Source organism: Orcinus orca, chromosome 11 (assembly GCF_937001465.1).
Source record: "Orcinus orca chromosome 11, mOrcOrc1.1, whole genome shotgun sequence".
Taxonomy (NCBI): domain Eukaryota; kingdom Metazoa; phylum Chordata; class Mammalia; order Artiodactyla; family Delphinidae; genus Orcinus; species Orcinus orca.
In genome coordinates, this window is record NC_064569.1 from 11756019 (window position 1) to 11776942 (window position 20924).

Below are 20924 nucleotides of genomic sequence, written 5' to 3' on the forward strand. Positions count from 1 at the left end.
CACGGTTTGTCAAGTTCACAAACCCTGATGGGCAGAGTTTGGGATTCTCTGACCTAGTCCTGATGAATTCTGGACACAGTTTTAACACCTCTTGGCCAGCCCTGTAGTCTTGATGTTTAAGTTCATCATCTCATTCAAGTCCCATCTGATCAAAGGACACAGTGTTTAAGAGACAGGCACGTGTGGGCTTCAACACTGATTCTACTTTTTCTGATCTGATGACACTGAGCAAATTACTTATCCTCTCTGAGTCTTAGCTTACGCTTTTGGAAAATGGAGTTACTCCTATCCACCTGAAATGGTCACTATTAGGACAGAATGAACGAAGTGTGTAAAGTGTTTGGGACAGTGTATATTATAGACATAATAGTGTCTATTACAGTGTCTATTAGAGAGCTCAGTGAATGGCAATTACTACTACAGCTTGTATTACTACAATTATTATTGTTTAGAGGGAGGTTGTCTAGATACAAATTGATATCTTTATTGTTCTTAACGCTATAGACTAATCATCAGATCAAGTCAGTCAAAATCATCTGTCTGCACAATAATTTTCTGACAAATGGACCTCAGTTTTCACATACCCATGTTTTCAGCTGTATTTAATCAGTTGACTGCTTAGCAAAGACCTTGGGGAGATGGGTGGAGGCAAAAGAAATTTAAGTATCAGAAGAGGGGACTTCAGTGTTCTCTTAAATTTTAAATTATATAATTCCTTTAAGTTGCAACTGCTCAACATTTTATTATTGTTCTCTTTTCTTAAGTAACCATGAATGTTTCAGGGACTATTATTTTTTTTCTTATAGAAGAAATATGTACATTTTGCAAATAGATACTTTGTAGTTTCAGTAAATAGCATAAATATTTAGTATATTTAATTGTAAAATTGCTAATTGATAGACACCGTATCATTGTTCCCATGTAGGGTGCAATAAGAATATTTCAACTGAGATATAACATAGGTTTTCTGTACCTGGCATACAGCTTCATTGCCTAATTAATAGATTTTTCCCCTTCATTTAAAAAATATGCCTCTAAATGTTGTTTCAGGAGGGAAGATCTATGGGTAAAACCCTAATTACTGTCAAGGAAGACATAATTTTCCGGCCAACTTCATATAAGCACACAGTTCAACATTCATGTAAGTTGTGTACAAAAGCAGAACTGTACTGTAATATTGAGAAGGAAAGTTTTGGTCAAGCTGGTGCCTCTGGATTTTGACTGTAGTTACATAAACATTGACATTAGGTGACTAATGGCCGGGAAAACAGCTACTCACACCAAAAGTTCAGGGTTGGCGTTGTTCACTTACTGGCCTAGTGAGACAACTTAATATAATTCTCTCAGTGATTTGAATTGTGAGATTTCGGAGCCAGCTGGGGAAGAAGATTTGGGCAACTAAGCCATGATCTTCTCTACCAGCTCACGTGTGCCTGATAGTTCCTAAATTAATAGAGCTAGGATTTCAGACTATAGGGATACATCTCAAAAAGCAATGATCTATGGAGAGAATGATACATTGACTTTCATGTGTCAAGGTACATACGACTGACCACAGATTATTTCCTGACAGGAGATTTTTGATTGGGGTGCGGTTAAAGGGGCTGACACAGGGTCACCCTTTACCTAGAAGTAAGGGGGTGTGTGTGTAAGGAAGTGCAAACAAAAGGGAATTGAGAGACACTAACGAAAACCAAACTATTTTAGGATTTTACCTAGAGTTGGTCCTTTGTGTGCTGAAGAGTCTTTCATTCTCAGATTTAGAAGTATTGAAATTATTAGAAAACACAGAGATATATGAATTAGTACATTTTCATATCTTTGTGTATAGTGTAGAGAAAACTCCCATTTTAAAGACTGGAGTTAGACATTTTTTAAAAAAGGGAACTGCTGGGCTTCCCTGGTGGCGCAGTGGTTGAGGGTCCGCCTGCCGATGCAGAGGACACGGGTTCGTGCCCCAGTCCGGGAAGATCCCACATGCCGTGGAGCGGCTGGGCCCGTGAGCCATGGCCGCTGAGCCTGCGCGTCCGGAGCCTGTGCTCCGCAGCGGGAGATGCCACAACAGTGAGAGGACCGCGTACCGCAAAAAAAAAAAAAAAAAAAAGAGCCAGGATAAAGACAGCCATTTGGATTTAAGGGACATATATATCTGAGTTTTCTAAAGGGGAGGGGTGGGTCCCTTGAGATTATGGTGGGAGGAAAAGTCAAGCAAAGGAGGAAGTCTACTCTTCTAATTTAGGCATTCTTTGGTTCTAGTGACTGGGATGGAAGGGGACGTGAAGAGGTCTACTGAAAAGAAATCCCAATTAAGCTTAGAGAGGTACAGAGAAGTACGAAGTTCTTGGAAACCTAGAGGCTTAAAAATGTGCTTACTGGAAAAACTGTAGCATATGCAGGGCTCATTCTAGAGCTTGAGCATCTAAATACCTAGTTTATCCATTAAGAGCTTATTTAGCCTCTGCAAGAGCTATCTGTCTTTAATATGAAAGTGATAAATCATGTCATTGCTCAAAATTCTAAGGTATGTGTATACCAGGCGTGCACAAACCTGAATTGTGACTTTGAAACCTTCAAGTGGCAGCATTTAGAACCCCAGTTCAGCTTGTGGAAAACCATGGAAATATTTTGGTTTGGCTTGAAGCCTTCTTTACATCTTCCAGGTCACTGAGTGCAAAGGAAAAAAAACCCAACACTGTACATATTTTTGAAGCACAGGTTCATTTTCTCCTCTTGCAAAGCTGAAATCGAACTATTTGATTTTGTCCAAGGGACCTATTTTGTTCTATGACAGGAGACTGACAATCGTGGAAAATGCTTTCTAGACTGATTTCAAACATGTGACTGTGATTATCAAGGAAGTCTTATCAGAAACTGAAAGATGACTGCAAAGGAGCTTTTCCTTCTCAACACTTTTTCTAGCATTAGGGCTGGGCCTTCTCTTTATGCTGTTGAAAGTTTAGTCAGTTTGCAAACATTGTCCAACCCTAGTTTTGCCTTTGCAAAAAGACTCCCAAAGCTTCTTGCCTGTAATGAATAAGGGGGTATCCAGGTATTGAAAATTGAGTTCCAGTGCTGGTTTTGCTTTTATCTCAAAGATGACTTTAACCTATCAAATTTTTAGTTTTAACACCTCTTGATTACGGGTTATAATTCCTGTTTTGCCTACAACCCACAGATGCTGTTAGTACCAGTAGAGATAATGTATGTATGTGAAAGCATTTAAAATAAATCTGTTTATAAAAATGGGAAATTAGTACCATACATCCAGGGCTCCTAGGGCAGAAGTAAGGGCAGAGCCTGTATGGAGAAGACCTTCAACTGGGTTTGCACTGAGATTGCTTCTCCTTTTTCTTTCATTACACACACACACACACACACACACACACAGAGAGGCACATGTGTGCAAATACAGTTTCTATTATAAGTCTGCATTCATAGCTGACATTCTAGAGGTTAGGACTTGCATGCTTCTCCTTCAAACCAATCCTGACTAATTTATAGATACTGGGAAAAGGCAGGGGCTCCAGAAACTGGTAATTCCTAGGCGTCCAGATAATCTTCATGTTCCCCTTTATATAGAGAATCCCTCAGGGACCAAGTTGGTCTGGCCCTCTTTTTCCTTATACTCTTAGTTTATAGCTTGAGAAACCTGCTTAGCGGTTCAGCTGGCAAAGAAGGGCTTTTACTTGTCAATAGACCAGGTTATTACTCGATAATATGATTTAAGAGGTACTCTGGGGGTAATAACCCAAAGCACCTTGTTCGGGAGCTTGTCTTGCTGCATTTAAGGACACTATTTGAGACTAATTGTTTTGGGACTCAACATAGTCCTCTCCAAATTCTATTTTTAACATGCAGACATCTCTTTGGAAAGACAAAGGTAAACTTGTTTGAGCCAGTAGTGGGAGGGAGTAGACAGAAAAAGAAAAACTGGAAAGGAAAGGTATGGATGCTTGAGACAATATTTTCCTTCTTTGTCACAGTTCTATCTCAGACTGACCTGGTCTCAGGTCATCCAATGCAAAGCACGTTAGTAAATACCTAATATGGACTTAAAACTCTGGGGTGGGAGGAGTGAGTAAGGCCTAGCCTGGGAAATCCTCGAAATTGCCCTTCATCCAGGAGACTTCATCTGACTCATTGTAAACTTTTAATGAAATTTCTTTGTCTTCTGTCCTCTTGGCCCAGTTAGCTGGGTTTAGACTGGGTTATATATTAGCTAATCATTATGTAGCACCTGATGACTCAGTTAGGCATTTTGAATGATAAGGGAATAAAGCAGACTGGACCAAGTGAGCACATGTAATTAACTTATTGGCTCCCTAAATCTGCATTGGGGCCTCCAATATTGCAGGCTAAACCAATGGGGATACATGTGTCACAGTGGGTGATACAATTAAATTGAAGTGAATTTTAATGCCCAGCACTCTTTCCTTGTGTTGCCTTCCCAGACGTTCCCTCACCCTTCCCACTTTGGCTCTTTCTTCCTGACCAATCTGTTGCTAATTCCCATTGGTGAACACATTTTATTCAAAGGCATAGATGAAGACATACTCATTAAATATGCAGGCATGTCAAATCTCGAAGAAAGAGCTAACAAAATAAATGACAAAATTATCTCTGCTATTGAATCCAACAAGATGACATTTTTTTCTTTTAACTTTTTTTTTTTTTTTTTTTGCAGTACGCGGGCCTCTCACTGTTGTGGCCTCTCCCGCTGCGGAGCACAGGCTCCGGACACGCAGGCTCAGCGGCCATGGCTCATGGGCCCAGCCGCTCTGCGGCATGTGGGATCCTCCTGGACCGGGGCACGAACCCGTGTCCCCTGCATCGGCAGGCGGACTCTCAACCACTGCGCCACCAGGGAAGCCCTGTAATAATTTTTAATGGAGTATAATTTATAAAAATATTGAATCACTATGCTGTACACCTGAAACTAACATAATATTGTAAATCAACTATACTTCAAAAAATCACATAATCATCTCAATAGATGTAGAAAAAGCATTTTGCAAAATTCAGCACCTTTTCATGATAAAAACTTTGAACAAACTAGGAATAGAAGGAATATACCTCAACATAATAAAGACCATATATGACAATCCCAAAACGCGTATTATACTCAATGGTGAAAACCTGAAATATTTTCCTCTGAGATCAGAAACAAGGCAAGAATGCCCACTCTCACCGCTTCTATTCAACATAATACTGGAAGTCCTAACCAGAGCAATTATGTTGAACAAAGAAATAAAAGGCATACGAATCAGGAAGGAAGAAGTAAAATGCTTCTAGTTTGTAGAGAACATGGTCTTATATTAGGAAACAAAGACTCCTTAAAACACCTGTTACCGCTAACAAACAATTTCAGTAAGTTTGCAGGATACAAAGTCAACATATGAAAATCAGTTGTTTCTACACACTAACAACAAACTATCTGAAAAGGAAAATAGGAAAGCATTTCTACTTACAATAGCACCAAAAAGAATAAAATATTTAGGAATAAACCTGAAGTAAAAGACTCATACACTGAAAACTATAAAACATTGATGAGAGAAATTAAGAAGACACAAATGGAAAGTCATCTCGTGTTCGTGAGGAAAGATTAATATTGTTAAAAAGTCCGTAGTACCCAAAGCAATCTACAGATCAATGCAATCCTTATCAAAATCTCAATGGGAATGCACAATGGGAAAAGGATTGTCTCTTCAAAAAGTGATGTTTGGGAAACTAGATATCCACACACAAAAGAATGAAATTGGACCCTTATATTACACTATACACAAAAATCAACTCAAAATGGGTTAAAGACTTAAATTTATGACTTAAAATTATAAAACTCCTAGAAGAAAACATAGAGAAAAGTCTTTATGACATTGCTCTTGGTAATGATTTCGTGGATATGACACTAAAACAGAGGTACCCAAAACAAATATAGGCAATTGTGACTACATGAAACTAAAAAGTTTCTGTACAATAAAGGAAAACTCAACAGAGTGAAAAGGCTACCTAGGGAATGGGAGAAACTGCTCACAAATCATATTTCTGATAAGAGGTCAGTCTCCAAAATATATAAGGAATACCTAGAACTCAGTGGCAAATAAATAAATAAATACCTGATTTTTAAAAAATGGGCAAAGGTCTTGAATAGATATTTCTCAAAATAAGACATATAAATGGCCAACAGATAAAGGAAAAGATACTGATACTAATCATCAGGGAAATACAAATCAAAAGCACACAGAGCTATCACCTCATATCTGTCAGGATGGTAATTATCAGAAAGACAAGAAATAAGTGTTGGTGAAATTGTGCAGAAATTGAAATTCTTGCACACTGTTGGTGGAATGCAAAATAGTGCAGCTGTTATAAAAAGCAGTATGGCAGCTCCTCAAAAAATTACATACAGAACTGTCATATGATCTAGCAATCCCACCTCTAGATCCAAAAGAATGAAATCAGGATATTAAAGAGATAATTGTACTCTCATGTTCATTGCAGTGCTACTCACAATAGCCAAGATGTGGAAACAAGCAAAACGTCCACTGACAGATGAATGGATAAAGAAAATGTGGTACGCAATGGAATAGTATTCAACTTTAAAAAAGAAGGAATTCTACAATGTGCAGCAACATGAATGAATCAACATTATGCTTGGTGAAATAGGCCAGTCACAGAAAGAAAAATACTGCATTATTCCACTTATAAGCAGTATCTGAGATAGTCGAATTTGTAGAATTGAAGAGTGATGGTGATTGTCAGGAGATGGGTGGCGGGATGAAGAGTTACACATCAAGGGACATAAAGTTTCAGTTAAGCAAGATAAATAAGCTCTACAGATCTGCTGTACAGCATTGTACCTTAGTCAACAATAACAATGTATTAAACACTTAAAATAGTTGAGATGGTGCATCTGATATTAAATTGCTTACCGCAATAATAAAGTAATATAAAAGAAATTGTATAGCTTTGCTGTCTTAGAATTAGGGCAAATGGAATGTGTAGCATTGGGTCATTGGTAACATTTTGCTTGGTAAGTGAAATAAAGAGAAGAATTAAGGCCAAAATGTTTAAAGTGATTCAATATAAGAAAAGTTTCTATCCTAACATTTAGTTATCCAAAAATGAACGAGTACATCATGTGACCTAGAGAATTTTGTAGCACTAGAGTTTTAAGTGCAAACTGCATCATCGTGTTACTGTATGGCCATATTGTATGACATAGAGCAGGTACATGTTAACTGTTTGTTAAATGTTAAATTCATACTAGCCATGCTACAGAAGGAAAGAGTGAGAGGTTGGGCTTGACTAAATTCTAAAATAGGTTGTGCAAGATGTTGATCAATGCCTTCTGAAAAGAATATTCTGTTGTCAAATTATCTCGTGAACCCGTGTTAAACAGACTCAGATTCCTTTATTGATGGACCACGCATCATATGTGAGGGCTTCATATATTAAATCATATCTCTCTCTTTCACTCTCCAGATATATATATATCCCCAAAATGGGATATATAAAGTCTATAGAACTTATTTGAGCATAAAACAACTTTTGGCAGGATGCGGACGGGAACATTGTTCTTTAGAACACACATTTGGGAAACTGGTCTAAATTTGCTTCATTTTTCTTCCAACTCTTAATTCCATTTTAGATTAAGTGTACTTATCAGTTTAGTGAAAAATTTATCTCCTCTTTCTCAGCTCTAAAATGTCTTCTTTGGTATAATCTCATGTTTGAGGACTAATTCACTCATATGAGTAAGTCACAGCACTTGAGATTTTCTCTGAGTACTTTTGTAATACAAAATGATTACTCTTTAGAAACCTTTCCAAGACTCCTTATAAGAAGGAAAATTCTCTCTTGGGATGTTTAAACACATGCACCCAAATACGTGCAGATTACTTTCCTACTTTATTACAGGTTTGTTGTCAAAAGAGTGGTTATCATCACTAGGTGAAATAGGTAGAGACAAATCTTGTATACTGCTTTCTCCAAAGTACAGGAATCAGAGTGTTTCTAGGTAAACACCATAAAAATCTCCTGTACGAACTGAGAAAAAGGAACATTTCTTTAACAGTATTTTCAAAGCTTAACCTCACATTTTAACAACCCCAGATGACTTATGTTTCTGGCTTTCTTGTTTGTTGGTTAGCTTTCCATGTTTGAATTCACAGAAATGAGAGAGGGAAAACCTCCCCACAGGTCACCCAGTTCATTTCTCTAAAGAAATTAACAGATAAATCTCATAATGCAGTCACATAAGGAGTCTGGTGGGCAGTGGGGAGCTACATTTTAAAATCAGAAAAATTGGGGCCAATTTCAATCCTAGGATGAATTTAAAGCCCGCCAAGAGGTTTCCATATCCTCCCTCTGCTTTATATGTGTGTGTGTGTGTGTGTGTGCGTGCGTGCATATTCATAGACTGAGCAATTGAGCCATGACACATTCTGACTGTTTAACAGTGAGGTAGCAGGAGAAGGGAAGATAAGAAAGAAGTAGTCACAAGACTGAAAAATGTCAGCATCAGGGGAGAGGGGCTAAGGCCTTTATGCCCTTGCATTGACCAGTTTTGAATGTGGACTGTTTCTAGAAAAGGCAAGCTGCTCTTTTCAGCTCAGGGCAATTTTAGGACAGAGACTCAGCTACCTGCAAGCCGTCAGCTGCCAGCATCTGAGGGAATGAGTGCCTCAGCCCTGAAGAAGGGATCTGGGGGAAGCACTGCAGCATCAGTTACGGTCCACACTTGCACTGTTACATCCACTTGCTTCATGCAATATGTTCTAGGAACAGCTTCTCCAGGATTTTGGTTGGTCCCTTTTCCAGGAAAAATTTACAATAGATAGATTCTAGTCACAGTTTCCTGGATACTATTGCTGTTCTATAGAAATGTATTTCCCCAGTTTTAGTGTAACAGCTATCTCCTCTTTCCTAGCTTTGTAATTTCTCCTCTGGTATATTCACATGTTTGAAGTATAATTCGCTCCTGGAGCAAGTTAGTATACTTGTGAAGGTTAGTGTAGTGAAGGCTACAGCCCCTGCTCCTGCAGTTGGTCACAAGACCACTACTAATACTCATTGTATTCCTCTTTAATGGCCCATTCTAGATTCCCTCACTCTTAGTTAGCACATCTGGTGGTCTAGGTGTCTAAGTTGGTAAGTGAAATAGACCCTCATTCCTGAGAGTGTGAGGTGATCACCATGCCCTTCTCAGACCATGGCTGATATACTTGTCCATTTACTGTTACGAATGGGCAGAGGAATATCAAGATACATTACAATGGCTTACCTGGATAGCAAATGTGTTTTTCCCTTCTTAGATTCAGAAGCCCTGTCTTCTCCTGAAGAATATGCTCCACCATCCCCTTTAGGAAAGATAACTCCTTTACTTGCTAACTGGTCTTTCATCATGAAAAGCCTGAAGTGACCAGAGAGCAGCTAGAACTTAAATGGGACTCTTCCAATGTCCCTGGTGAAACTGTTCTCTCTGTATGAACCAGGATTTCCAGGCCCACAGATATTAGAATTTTAAGGATAGAAAATATAAATTCCTCATGTGAGTTACAAAATATGATACATAGAGCCACTCCTGCTTTCATACCTTAGTTCTCAGACCCATGTATTCTTCCTGTTGGAAACATACCACTATATAATGCTTGGTAGTTTAAGGTGTATAACACTTCCTGCATAAAGGTGCCCCATTCTTTTAGGGAAAGCAGAGTAGGTTAATATGTTCTGGTCTGAATTAACTTCAATTGCCAGGGATTCTTACTGGGGGAGGGGTCATGGAAGCAGGTTTATCTGGTGATAGAGAGGTAACAATGTCTGGGTTCCAGAGAAGGACCATCTAGGATGAAATAGAACCCTAATTCACAAATAAAAAACCAGAGGCAATCTAGGCAAAGTTTCAAGGCTCCAAATCAAAATGAGTTTAAGATAGAATTTACTCTTATTAGAGTTCTGCATTATGACAAGGAATGAGGCCAGAAGCAGTAGGATTGAGAAACTGAAGGAAAGTCTACTAATGATGGATAATCAAGATACTCAAGAACTCGGGTGTAGAACATCAGATTACTTGCAGATTTCTATTATTAAAAAGGTAGATGTATAGATGAAAATAGTGCTTGAACATACTACAACTACTGCTATATAAGCATATGACTCTAACTGCATTCTAATGTGGATATTTTATTATTACATAAAAGTATTGGTGTAAGAATTCCAAACCCAGTTGAGCATGAAAGCTAAGATTATGATTTTCCTTAAATCAGAATGAACTCCCCTGGCCTAATCTTCTGAAACTGCATGCTCTGTCAGCATAGGTAGAAGAGAGGAAGAATGGAGTGAGTACAAACAGCCCAGTGCTATCAGTAGTTTTTGGTTATAAGTCCTGCTGGCTGCCTTCAAGAGGGACTGTCTTGTTATTTCTTAATATCCAGAGTATAGTGCATTACAATAATAGTAATAGTACCACAGAAAATAACAGTAGAAATAGCTAACATTTATTAAGCACTTACCATATGCTAGACAGTGTTCTGTGCACTTTATATATAATCATTTATTTAATGTTTACAACTCTAAGGTGGGAACTAGAATTATCTTTTTTACAGATAAGGAAACTGAGGCCCAGCAAGGTTAATTAACTTAACCAAGAATTTCACAGTTCAAAGTGGTAGAGCTGGGAGGCCTGCTGTCAAAGTCCTTATTCTCAAATGTTATGCCAAAATCCTAAATTGCTTTTATGGGAAAGGAGCAGAGCATCCTGGCTGTGTTTAAACACTCTTTGGTTCCCAGGACATACTACTCCATGAAAGGCCTTACCAAGATCATTAATGGGGAAAAAAAATAAGACCTGTGACCTATCACTTCATGTGTCTTAGCTCTAGACAAACCAGAATATTTCAAAAAAGAAATAGGACTGAGAAGGTAGATAAAATTCTGACTGAGGCAGAAACTACATTAAAAATAGCTTCATCAGATGGGGAAGTAGGATATTATTACACATATATGGATCATTTATAAATAACCCTTTAAAAAATTGGCTTAGGGAATTAGATTTTATGAGGTCAGGACAAGTGAATTTCTCAAGAGAATAGAATTACCTGCCCTTGCAATAGTCATTTAGTCTCTAAGCTCTCAAATTACTCAGTGTAAAAGAAAGGAGTTGAATTAGGTTATTGCTGAACTCCTTGCCAGCTCAAAAACTATGAATCTAGTGTTGTATAATAAATAAAACAAGAGGTCTGGAGCTGATGGACCCTGGTCTCCCAATTTACTATCTGAATGTCTGTCATAGGTCTGGTTCCTGGGAAATAAACTTTAAGACTTGGAAGTCTGTATACAGATGGTTTATTGGGGAGTACTCTTGAGTATAACAGGAGAGGGGAGAGGGAAGTAGGAGCAGGCAGAATGAGCATTTGAACTCTTATGCAAGTGCAATAAATGCTTCAGCCAAGTCTATGGGGGACTCTGAGGCTGGGATGACCATTTGGAGTAGTTGTGCCTGATAATGGATTTTAGGCCAATAATAAGTCTCAGGGATGGGTTTACCTTCTTTCTGGAAACAAATAAAGAATCAGACAAAACATATAAAGCAATGGTTTTCAAGGCCTTGGACATCAAGCAATGAAAGAGAGTGATCCCTAGGAGATGGGAAACAAACGAAATGGTCCTGTGATTGCCACAGCTTATTATCTTAAGAGAATTTCCAGGCCATGGTTCAGGGAGGTGGGACCAAGATGGAATCTAGTGGACATTATGAGGTGAAATGGAGTTGTAAGTCCTGGGAGAATATGGTGGTTATAACTCACATGACAAAATACTGGAGAGGAGAGAGTGTCTCTGGATATCTGTGGAGAGAACCCCTCATGTAGGCAGCAGAAAACTGATTGGCACATACATGTGGGGAAATGACCATCCAAGTGGAACAGAGGGAACAGTGGTTGGCACTAACTCAGGGCTGGGATTATTGCCTATTCCTACCACCTAATCATGGGATATTGGGTGCAGTATTCAGAAGGTCTTGCCTCAGTTTGGGGGAAATAATTGTCCCTAGACTAAATGCTGCATTGGTCTCACTTTAAAAACAAAACTTAAAATGATCAAGCTTTTCCAAAGTGATTTAAACTGCATCCTAGAACAAAGTTCAAGAATACTTACAGAAATACAGGGATATCTGGTACAGTTTGCAATGTCTGGCGTCAAATAAAAGATTAACAGGAGTTCAAAGAAGTAGGAAATTATGATCCATAAAAAGTAGAATAATTAATCAAAATCAACCTGGAAGTGACTCAGTTATTGAAATTAGCAGATAAGGACATTAAAATAGTTATCATAACAGTATCCAAGAGGTTAAAAACGTTGAGACATGGAGAATCCGAAAACACCCATATCAAACTTCTGGAGATGAAAACTATAATGACTGAGATGAAAAATACACCGAATGGGATTAACAGTAAATTAGATATTGCTAAAGATAACGTTGGCAAACTTGTAAATATGTTAAAAGAAACTGTCAAAAATGAAACACACAGAGAAAAAACTACTTATAAAAATGAAAATAACATCAGGAAGCTATGGAACAACTTCAAGTGACCTAACTTGCATGTCATTGCAGTCTCCAAAGGAGTAGAGGAGTGAGGGAGGGAAAATATTTGAAGAAATAATGAGTGAAAATTTTCTAAACTTAATTCATTTCAAGAAGCTCAATAAACTCCAAGAACAAGAAAAATAAGGAAAACCACGCCAAGATGCACCATAACTAATTTAGTCAAAACCAATGATAAAGAGAAAAATCTTAGAAGCAGCCAGAGATAAAAGACATGGTGCATACAGAGATATAAAGATAGGAATGGCAACAGATTTTATATCAGAAACACTGTAAGCTAGAGGACAGTGGAACAATATCTTAAAGGAATTAGAAGAAAAACTGGCAGCATAGGTTTCAATATACAGTGAAAATATCTTTCAAATATGAAGGCAAATTTTTAAAACTTAAAGAATCCAGCAGATCTGCACTATGAGAAATGTTAAAGGAAGTCCTTCAGACAGGAAGAAAATGACACCAGATGGAAATATGGATGCAAAAAAGAATGAGGTCACTGGAAATGGAAATTACATGGGTAAATGTATGAGATATTTTTGTATTATCTAAACCTCTTAGAAAATAATTGACTGTTTAAAACAAAAGTAATAAAAAAGTATTGTAAGATCTATAACATATGTAGAAGTAAAATGATAATCACACTGTTTAAACTCTTTACATATGAGATTATTGAGATAGGTTTAAGTCTATTATCTTGCCATTTGTTTTCAATATGTCCCTTTTGTTGTTTTGCTCCCCTTTCCCTCTATTTTTTTTTCTTCCTTTTGGATTACTTGACCTTGATGCGAAAGAGATGGGAAACAAATAAGGTAAGCCCTACAATTGTCCCAACTTCTTAGAGAGTTTTCAGGCCATGGGACAGAAAATGAAACGCTGAGAGAATGTTATGGCCTTCCTAACTGCTGCCAGTATATCTGGTGACCATGTGAATAATGCCTCAATTTGAGTGGCATACCACTGCATTCACTACAGTGTCTTCAGAAAGTTACATCTCTGAGTTTCAGTTTTACCATCTAATACGTATTACTCATCTTCTGCAATTTTCTAAAATCTAATGAGTTACTGCATGCAATAGAGCTTAGAAAATTGTAGAACACCCATCATTATATTAATACGATGATGGGTTAAATTATATGACACACATTATTGTGATGAATCTAACAGTTTCAGAATTGGCTGATCACTCCCAGGCATGACTAGTCAGTCTGGTTTTTTAGCGTTCATTGAATACCCTTTGTGAACAGACATAGCACCAAGGCTATAGAGAGAAAAGAAATTGCAGTTACAGTGTCCACGCTCAAAGAATTTACCATACTGTTAGACAAACAAATATACATAAAAGAAATTTAATCAAAACATGAATTGAATAATACAATTGTACTTGAATCCTTACATAAATTCTTTTTTTAATTTTTGTTGAAGTATAGTTGATTTACAATGTTGTGCCAGTCTCTGCTGTATAGCAAAGTGACTTTAAATACATTCTTGAAGTGCTGGATCCTGGCTTGCAGAGTGTGATGGGAGCTGGGTGGACTTAACCATCACTGATTTCATAAAGTACTTGAATCTTAAGCTGGGTTTTGAAGGCATAGAAAGATGCTCCACTAAAGAGATGGAGGCAGTGGGCCTACCAGCAGGAACGGATGTAGGGGTGGACATGCAGCAGTCCTCATGACAGAGGCGAACAAGGTCTGAATTGGGATTGAGAAATCCTGGGCTCTGTCCCTAACTACCAAGCAGGAGACTCTGGAGCCTCCTCATTGGCAAACCAGGCCTAAGGGAGCTCTAGCATTTTGTATGGCTCCAAAATTCCATGATCGAATCTTGTAAAAACGTCTGGTCATTTTGAAAGCACACATATTTTCTTGACTCAAGTAAGAGTCAAGACTGTAGCATCTTAGGATATGATAACATTCAGGTGAGGGTGATGAGCCAAGGTACAGAGTCTGGAATCCACATGGAAGGAATTTAGGAGTCATTTGAAGTTTGGGAGCAGGGGACTTCCCTGGAGGTCCAGTGGTTAAGACTCTGCACTTCCAATGCAAGGGGAGTGGGTTCAATCCCTGGTGGAGGAGCTAAGATCCCACATGCTGCACGGCAGCCGAGGAAAAGAGTTTGGGAGCAGGAAAATCATATGACTGATCATCTATGATGTTTGAAAATCCTGGAAAACATATACTAGGAAGCAGTGATTCACTGATCCCAAGGTAGAGAGAGTCTAGACAAGTTATGGGTGAGTGAGTGTCTTCTAAGATGTGTTCTTCCTATGCACTTATGCTTCTAATCAACATTAGAACACGATTAGCAGAATCTACTGCTCTGGGCTAGGTGGGCCTTGATTGAACTATTTCAGGATTTTCCCAGAATAAATCAGACTCACAAAATGTATGTATCCTCCCAGAAGTTTATTATGGAATAATCACACATCTTAACTTCCCTTTGACCTTCACTCCACTGCACTTTCATTACTTTTCAACTGGGGGCAGGAAAGAGGAGTGCAGCCAGACAAGAACATTTAAGGAACAATTAAGCAATTCGTATGTGTCTATATAGTTCAGTGATGCTACTGCAAGGGAATACAAAACCAGGCACCAGGCTCTGGAAAGAAACTTTTTCCAATCTCATTTGGCCCCTGGGCGCTGCCGGAAATAACGATTGTAGGCAGCATTGTATCCATAAACCAAGGCATAGCGTTCGCAAAGTTTGAAGTCGTCACAAGCTTCCCTGTTGATCTCATATGCAGGTTTGCTGTGTTCTCGGATTCTAGAAAGTGAAAGAAAAGAGGCCCAAATTGAGAAGCATAAAGAAAGTGGAGAAATGAGAAAAAGGAAAAGAAAAAAAAAGAATAAGAAAATATCATAGAGAGATCTCATTCATCCCCCAATATGAAGAGATACTTGTAGAACAGGGAGGAAAGGTGGAACAGGGATTTTCTTTTTTAATGGAAATAGAAATTTTCTCTCTGTCCTCCTTTTCCTCCTCCCTCCCTCTCCTTTCTGGGCCTTTCACAAAATAGTCTTCTAGAAATTCAGTTGTTTTCTGTACATTGTTTTTAAATTCTTTGATTTGGGAATATAATTAGAAATAATATATATGATGGAAAAAAACCCATTTCTCACTCCATTCAGATCTGGGAAAGATGACCTCCCCCATCAAGTTTTGTCACCTACCTCTCTTGGGCTTTCGCCCTCCATCTCTGTTGCGGGGATATAAAGATATTAGCATTTCTCCTGTTAATGAAGGGATCTTAAAACAGAAAATAAGTGCAGTCTTAGGGAGACAGTTGTTGAAAATATTTCCATGAATATTCTCTGACAAAAACATATCTGAAAGCTCATTCATTCACGCATTGCTTGTAACTAGAGATCTGTGAAAATTAAATGGATAGATAGAGCAGATTTCGTAAACTGCCTGATCGAATACCTGATCTTGGTATTCCTACTCACTGTGTTTTTTATTCCTGTGAGGAGAAATTCTCCCTGTCCTGAGGCCTTGTTAAGCATAATTTTAGATTTCCAGTAAATGAACAGTTTAAACATCATAAAAATAATGAACAAATTAAAGATGAGAGTGATATGCTATTATTCCTATACTCAGTCTTTATAAGTTGATATTTGATAGCATCCAACTGCTGATGCCTGTGGTCTCCCAGCAGACTCGGCCTCCGATTCTGTACTTTGTCATTACTCCTGTTTTCCATCTGTGTGGCTGATGTGGTACCGACTTAAAATTTGCAAATGAGATTTTATGGCTCCTAAGTATGTTGAAAGCATACTTGCCATCTTACACTATTTCAAACTTAAAAAATTGCTCCTCTGGTGATTTTTACAGTTGAATTTTTAAATTTACTTTAGTTTTCCAAAAGAGACCCTCTTTTCCCTCCCTGTTAAATATATTACCTTTTTGTCTATTTAAGAATTGGGAGAGGTTCTTCAATACATGAGATTTCAATAAGGAAGTCAAATATTCACTTACTGATTTCATAGGATTCCATGCTTTCATGAGATTCTGGAATTAAAAAAAAAGACCCATTTTATTGCTACCTTTCACACACCACAACAGTCTAAATATAGGGAAGGAAGGGGAGGGAAGAGCCCAAAAGATGGGAGAAATATATTTAGCAGTGTGGTTATTACAAATTTCAGGCATTTAGTATTCATGAGTTGTTTCTGTAGCTCTGTCCTTGCTGGGATATCTCTACTCTTTAGTTTTTCCGGTGTTGAAGGAGCTAGTGCCCATGGTATTGCCTAAAATTTCCCAGGGGCTATGAAGTCTTTAGTCTTGAGAAATAAGACAATTTAAGCGCTGCACACAAGGCTCCAGAGAGCCTTCCTTGCTTAATTTGGGACCTGTCTGAGAGCAGGGCCAAGGAATGCACAAAGGGCCTAGAAAACAGGCAAGTTTCTCCAGGCAGGCTGGGCAGATGGCTCAGCTTGGCTTTCCCAAGACAAGTGTCCAAGAGGTTCTGAAAGCCTCTTAAGAGCCTGTGTTAAATTGACAGCCACAGAAACCACTGGCTTCAGCTGACATCTCACACTGGGCACAATGCCAGTTCAGAGAAAGAACTCAGCTGATGCCAAAGCAACAGTTTTCTTCTTTCTACCACTCTCTTGGGCATAGCAGGTAAATCTGGCAATAAGAAGCTCACGTTTGCAAGCAAGTGAATATAATTGAAAAGTTAAAAAGAAGGTGAAGAAACCAAATCTTCTGACACAGAAAACTGGTGAATAATTTCAAGAGGAGGAAGCAAAATACAGATGGTTATTAATATAATTGAGCTCAGGAATACCTGGAATACCCAGATAATTGAAGCATAAGACTGAATGATCTAAAAATAATTTTGTTTCAGATTTCCTTTCTTTAGCTTTGAACACACACAGAGATATTTAACAACACATAGAAACCAAGCAAAATTTGTCTTTTAGCAATAGAAACGAAGAAATCGATTTTTCTCTGAGGTTCTTTAAATGTAAAACTTTACTTTTAAATTCATCCACTGAAGAAATATGGGAAGTTCGTGAGACTGTCTTGCTCTTAGAGAGAGCTATACATAAAACTTCATGTGAAAACTGGATCTCTTAAAGGTGAGTGATTCAACCGATACCCTTAACCAATTGTTATCAAAGTCTAAACACACATCCTTAAAAAAATGAGAGCTCAGGGGCTGGGAAGTTGATATCTTCTTTCTGAGACAGCAGAATTTCCAAGTGTAGAGTGACTTACCATAGAAAGAACTTGCCTGCTAAGTTACTTACAATAGTCCGGATATTGAAGATATAAAAAAGACTCGATGGAACAGATCAGTGTGCAAAGGGCTTGGGAAATGTTAAACTCATAGTCCTCTAAGATTATAATAGAGAAAGGGGGAAGAAAAGGAGGAGGGAGAGGAAAAATCCATGTCAACTGAAGTCAGAGGCAGAAAAGAAAAAAACAAAGAAATGGCAGGAGAAAGTTCTCACCATAACAGAGAGCTGCCACAGCAAAGGCAGCCAGGATGGAGAGAAGGAGTAGACTCCTCATGGTGTCTCCGGGTCGCTCTCACTGTCTTGTGCAGCGGCGGTGGAGAGAGAGGCTCCTACAGGCTGCTGGTGAAAGGCTGTGGAGTTTTTATAAGAATCAGAGCAGCTGAAAGGGGAGGAACCAGTGGGAGGGAGCCGGAGAAGGTGGGGACTGGTTGGCACTCAACTAGCACTGGGACTTTTCCCAAATATTCATTCCTTACAGATATTATCTGCTCCGGGTGAGCAGTTTTCCCTCATTTCTGGACCCGACTGTGCTACAGCAGCTGCTGCCCTGGTACACAAGTTGTGGCCACCCCATGTCTGGGTCAGAGCTGGCACAGGTCCACGGAGAAGGGAGTTGCCACAAACACATGTTTGCCTTTCTAATTCCTTCTCTGGTCTGCCCTCCTGGCTCTGACTTTGGGTCTTTCAGGTTTGGTCCATAAACAGAGCCATAGTGTTCTGTTTGCTCCCCTGATGGACGGATGAGAGGTTCTGGGAGAGAAAGGACTTCACTTTCTATGCTGGCACTGATTTAGAATTATTTTTCCAGTAGGGTTAAACTCTTAATCCTAACCAATTGGGTGTTCGCCTGATGACATAGCCTGATGCATTTTTCCAGGTGTTCAGAACAGAGATGGCCAGGGACCCTCTGAGTTCTGTTTCCTCAGTTGGCTCTGTAACAACTTGCCCATCCAGTTTTGTGAGTTGAGTTCACCCCTGTGCCCTGATGCTCTCTCAGCCTGGATATCACTCATGTAAAGTGCAGCAAGGTTATGTGGGTACCCATCTTGCATTTTCTGAAGGCACTGTCTCGATAATGAACTAATTCAATATGTTTTTAGTGAGTGGCCGATGAGATGCAAGGTACCCTGCTAGGTGATGCGGGTGACCTAGAGACAACCAAGACAGTCCCTAAGGAGGTAAGTAAGAGCTACTTACTATTCGCTTTGCTCTTTAGCTGTCCTGTATCCTCCAACACGGATTTTCACAAACACACACCTCCATCCTGTATCCTCCAACACAGATTTTCACAAACACACACCTCCACTGTACCATCAGAACCAGCGGCACTGTTTCTTTTCTTTTAGGAGGAAGATTGCAATTTGGTGTCTCTGGTTGTCTTGTAGACAGAGGTCTTTTATTTTTTAACCTCTTGGACAATCAGAAAACATTTTCTATCAGATGTGTCTCTGTTGCCTGGGTACCAAAGAGTCTTCTTGGCAAACAAATAGACTTGCATCACAGAGCAGCAGATTGTAGAAGAGGTAAAGTTGCAGGACCTGTAACTTGGGCTGGATCAGCAAAAGGGCTGGCATGAGGGTGGGTGGGTGTACTTTTCAATAAAAAAAGATTTATTTCTAAGAGCGGTGATGAGCAAGTAGGTGGAGCCTCATACCTCATTCTCTTTGTCTTATTGGGATGGACTCACCCTCCCAAACCCCAACCTGTGAAGAGCTTTTATAAATAATAAAGGATTTCCTGTTAAAGGAAAAACTCAGTTGTAGTCTGAAGGATTACTGAGTTCTAAGGGACCAATAAAATTCAGGTTTTCCCTCCAGATTGTTTCATATTGAGATATATTCTTTGGGATAAAATCTTAAAAAAGACCTCAGAAAGAAGACAATGTATGATCATCTTTGATAAACTCGACCATCACAATTTATACTCACAAGATTGGGGGTTGTTTTCCTCTTTAAATCACAAATTTGCTCTCAATGTTGGCTTCTGTGCCCTTTTTCCAAGATAAATCATCCAGGTCATTATATTTGCAAAAGCCAGTTTACTACATGTCATGGTTCATATAGCATTTTATATGTACTCAACTTAATCACTAACCCCCAATCATTATAATTTGAAACAAGTTAAATTCCAGTGTTTCACCCTAAAAAGAGTAGGCTACTCACCTCTCACCCCCAGCCCATCTCCAGAATTAAAAAGGATTCTCTCTTCTCCGGCTACAAACACGTGCTTCGTAACGTACACTAGCTCTATCTTTCTCCAGTCGGTTCTAGCAGTCCCCTCTACTCCCAAATGCAGATGGCATCTGTGCTCTGTCAGCCTTCTGACCTCACAATTGCTTATTTTTACAATCACTAAGTCCAAACTTGAAAATCTTACATTTCTCTTTCCAATTTAAGCTTCACCTTTTCCACAAGTTATCTTAAATACTGCTTCCACTGGTTTTCCTAAACGTTTACGCATCTCTCTTTACCATCTTACTTTTTGTAAGGCTAACACTTTATTTTGGAAACTATCTCTCACGAGTCGCTTATCTTTCCTTTCCACTGTTTCCATTTATGCCTGGGTTCTCTTATGCTCAATCCCATTCATACATGATTTGTAAAAATGATTAACATGTGTGAGTATTCAGAGCACTTCCTTTTCTCTCCTCCTGTATCACTCCGAGTCTCAAAGACAATTTTGTATGTGTAAACTCCAGCCATGTATTCTTTTTTTTTTAACATCTTTATTGGAGTGTAATTGCTTTATAATTGTGTGTTAGTTTCTGCTGTATTACAAAGTGAATCAGCTATATGTATACATATATCCCCATATCTCCTCCCTCTTGCGCTATGCAGCTGCTTCCCACTAGCTATCTATTTTATATTTGGTAGTGTATATATGTCAATGCCACTCTCTCACTTTGTCCCAGCTTACCTTTCCCCCTCCCCGTGTCCTTAAGTACATTCTCTACATCTGCATCTGTATTCCTGTCTTGTCCCTAGTTTCTTCATAACCTTTTTTTTTTTTTAGATTCCATACCATTCATATGGTATTTGTTTTTCTCTTTCTGACTTACTTCACTCTGTATGACACTCTCT

At 38.7% G+C, this 20924-nt stretch overlaps 1 protein-coding gene across 2 annotated transcripts; it reads right to left on the reverse strand.

Annotated features, from left to right (window-relative positions):
* Positions 1-14988: 14988 nt before the first annotated feature.
* Positions 14989-18364, reverse strand: MGP (matrix Gla protein). Of its 2 annotated transcripts, XM_004281117.3 has the most exons (4): positions 18058-18249; positions 16574-16606; positions 15769-15844; positions 14989-15361 (listed from the first exon to the last, which is right to left on the reverse strand). In XM_004281117.3, exons 1-4 carry the CDS (start codon positions 18116-18118, stop codon positions 15220-15222), a joined length of 312 nt encoding a protein of 103 aa, XP_004281165.1. In that variant the 5' UTR covers positions 18119-18249; the 3' UTR covers positions 14989-15219. The 2 variants fall into 2 exon arrangements, with proteins under 2 accessions (XP_004281165.1, XP_049550311.1); XM_049694354.1 differs by lacking the exon at positions 15769-15844 and having other exon boundaries at positions 18058-18364.
* Between the last annotated feature and the right edge of the window lie 2560 nt (positions 18365-20924).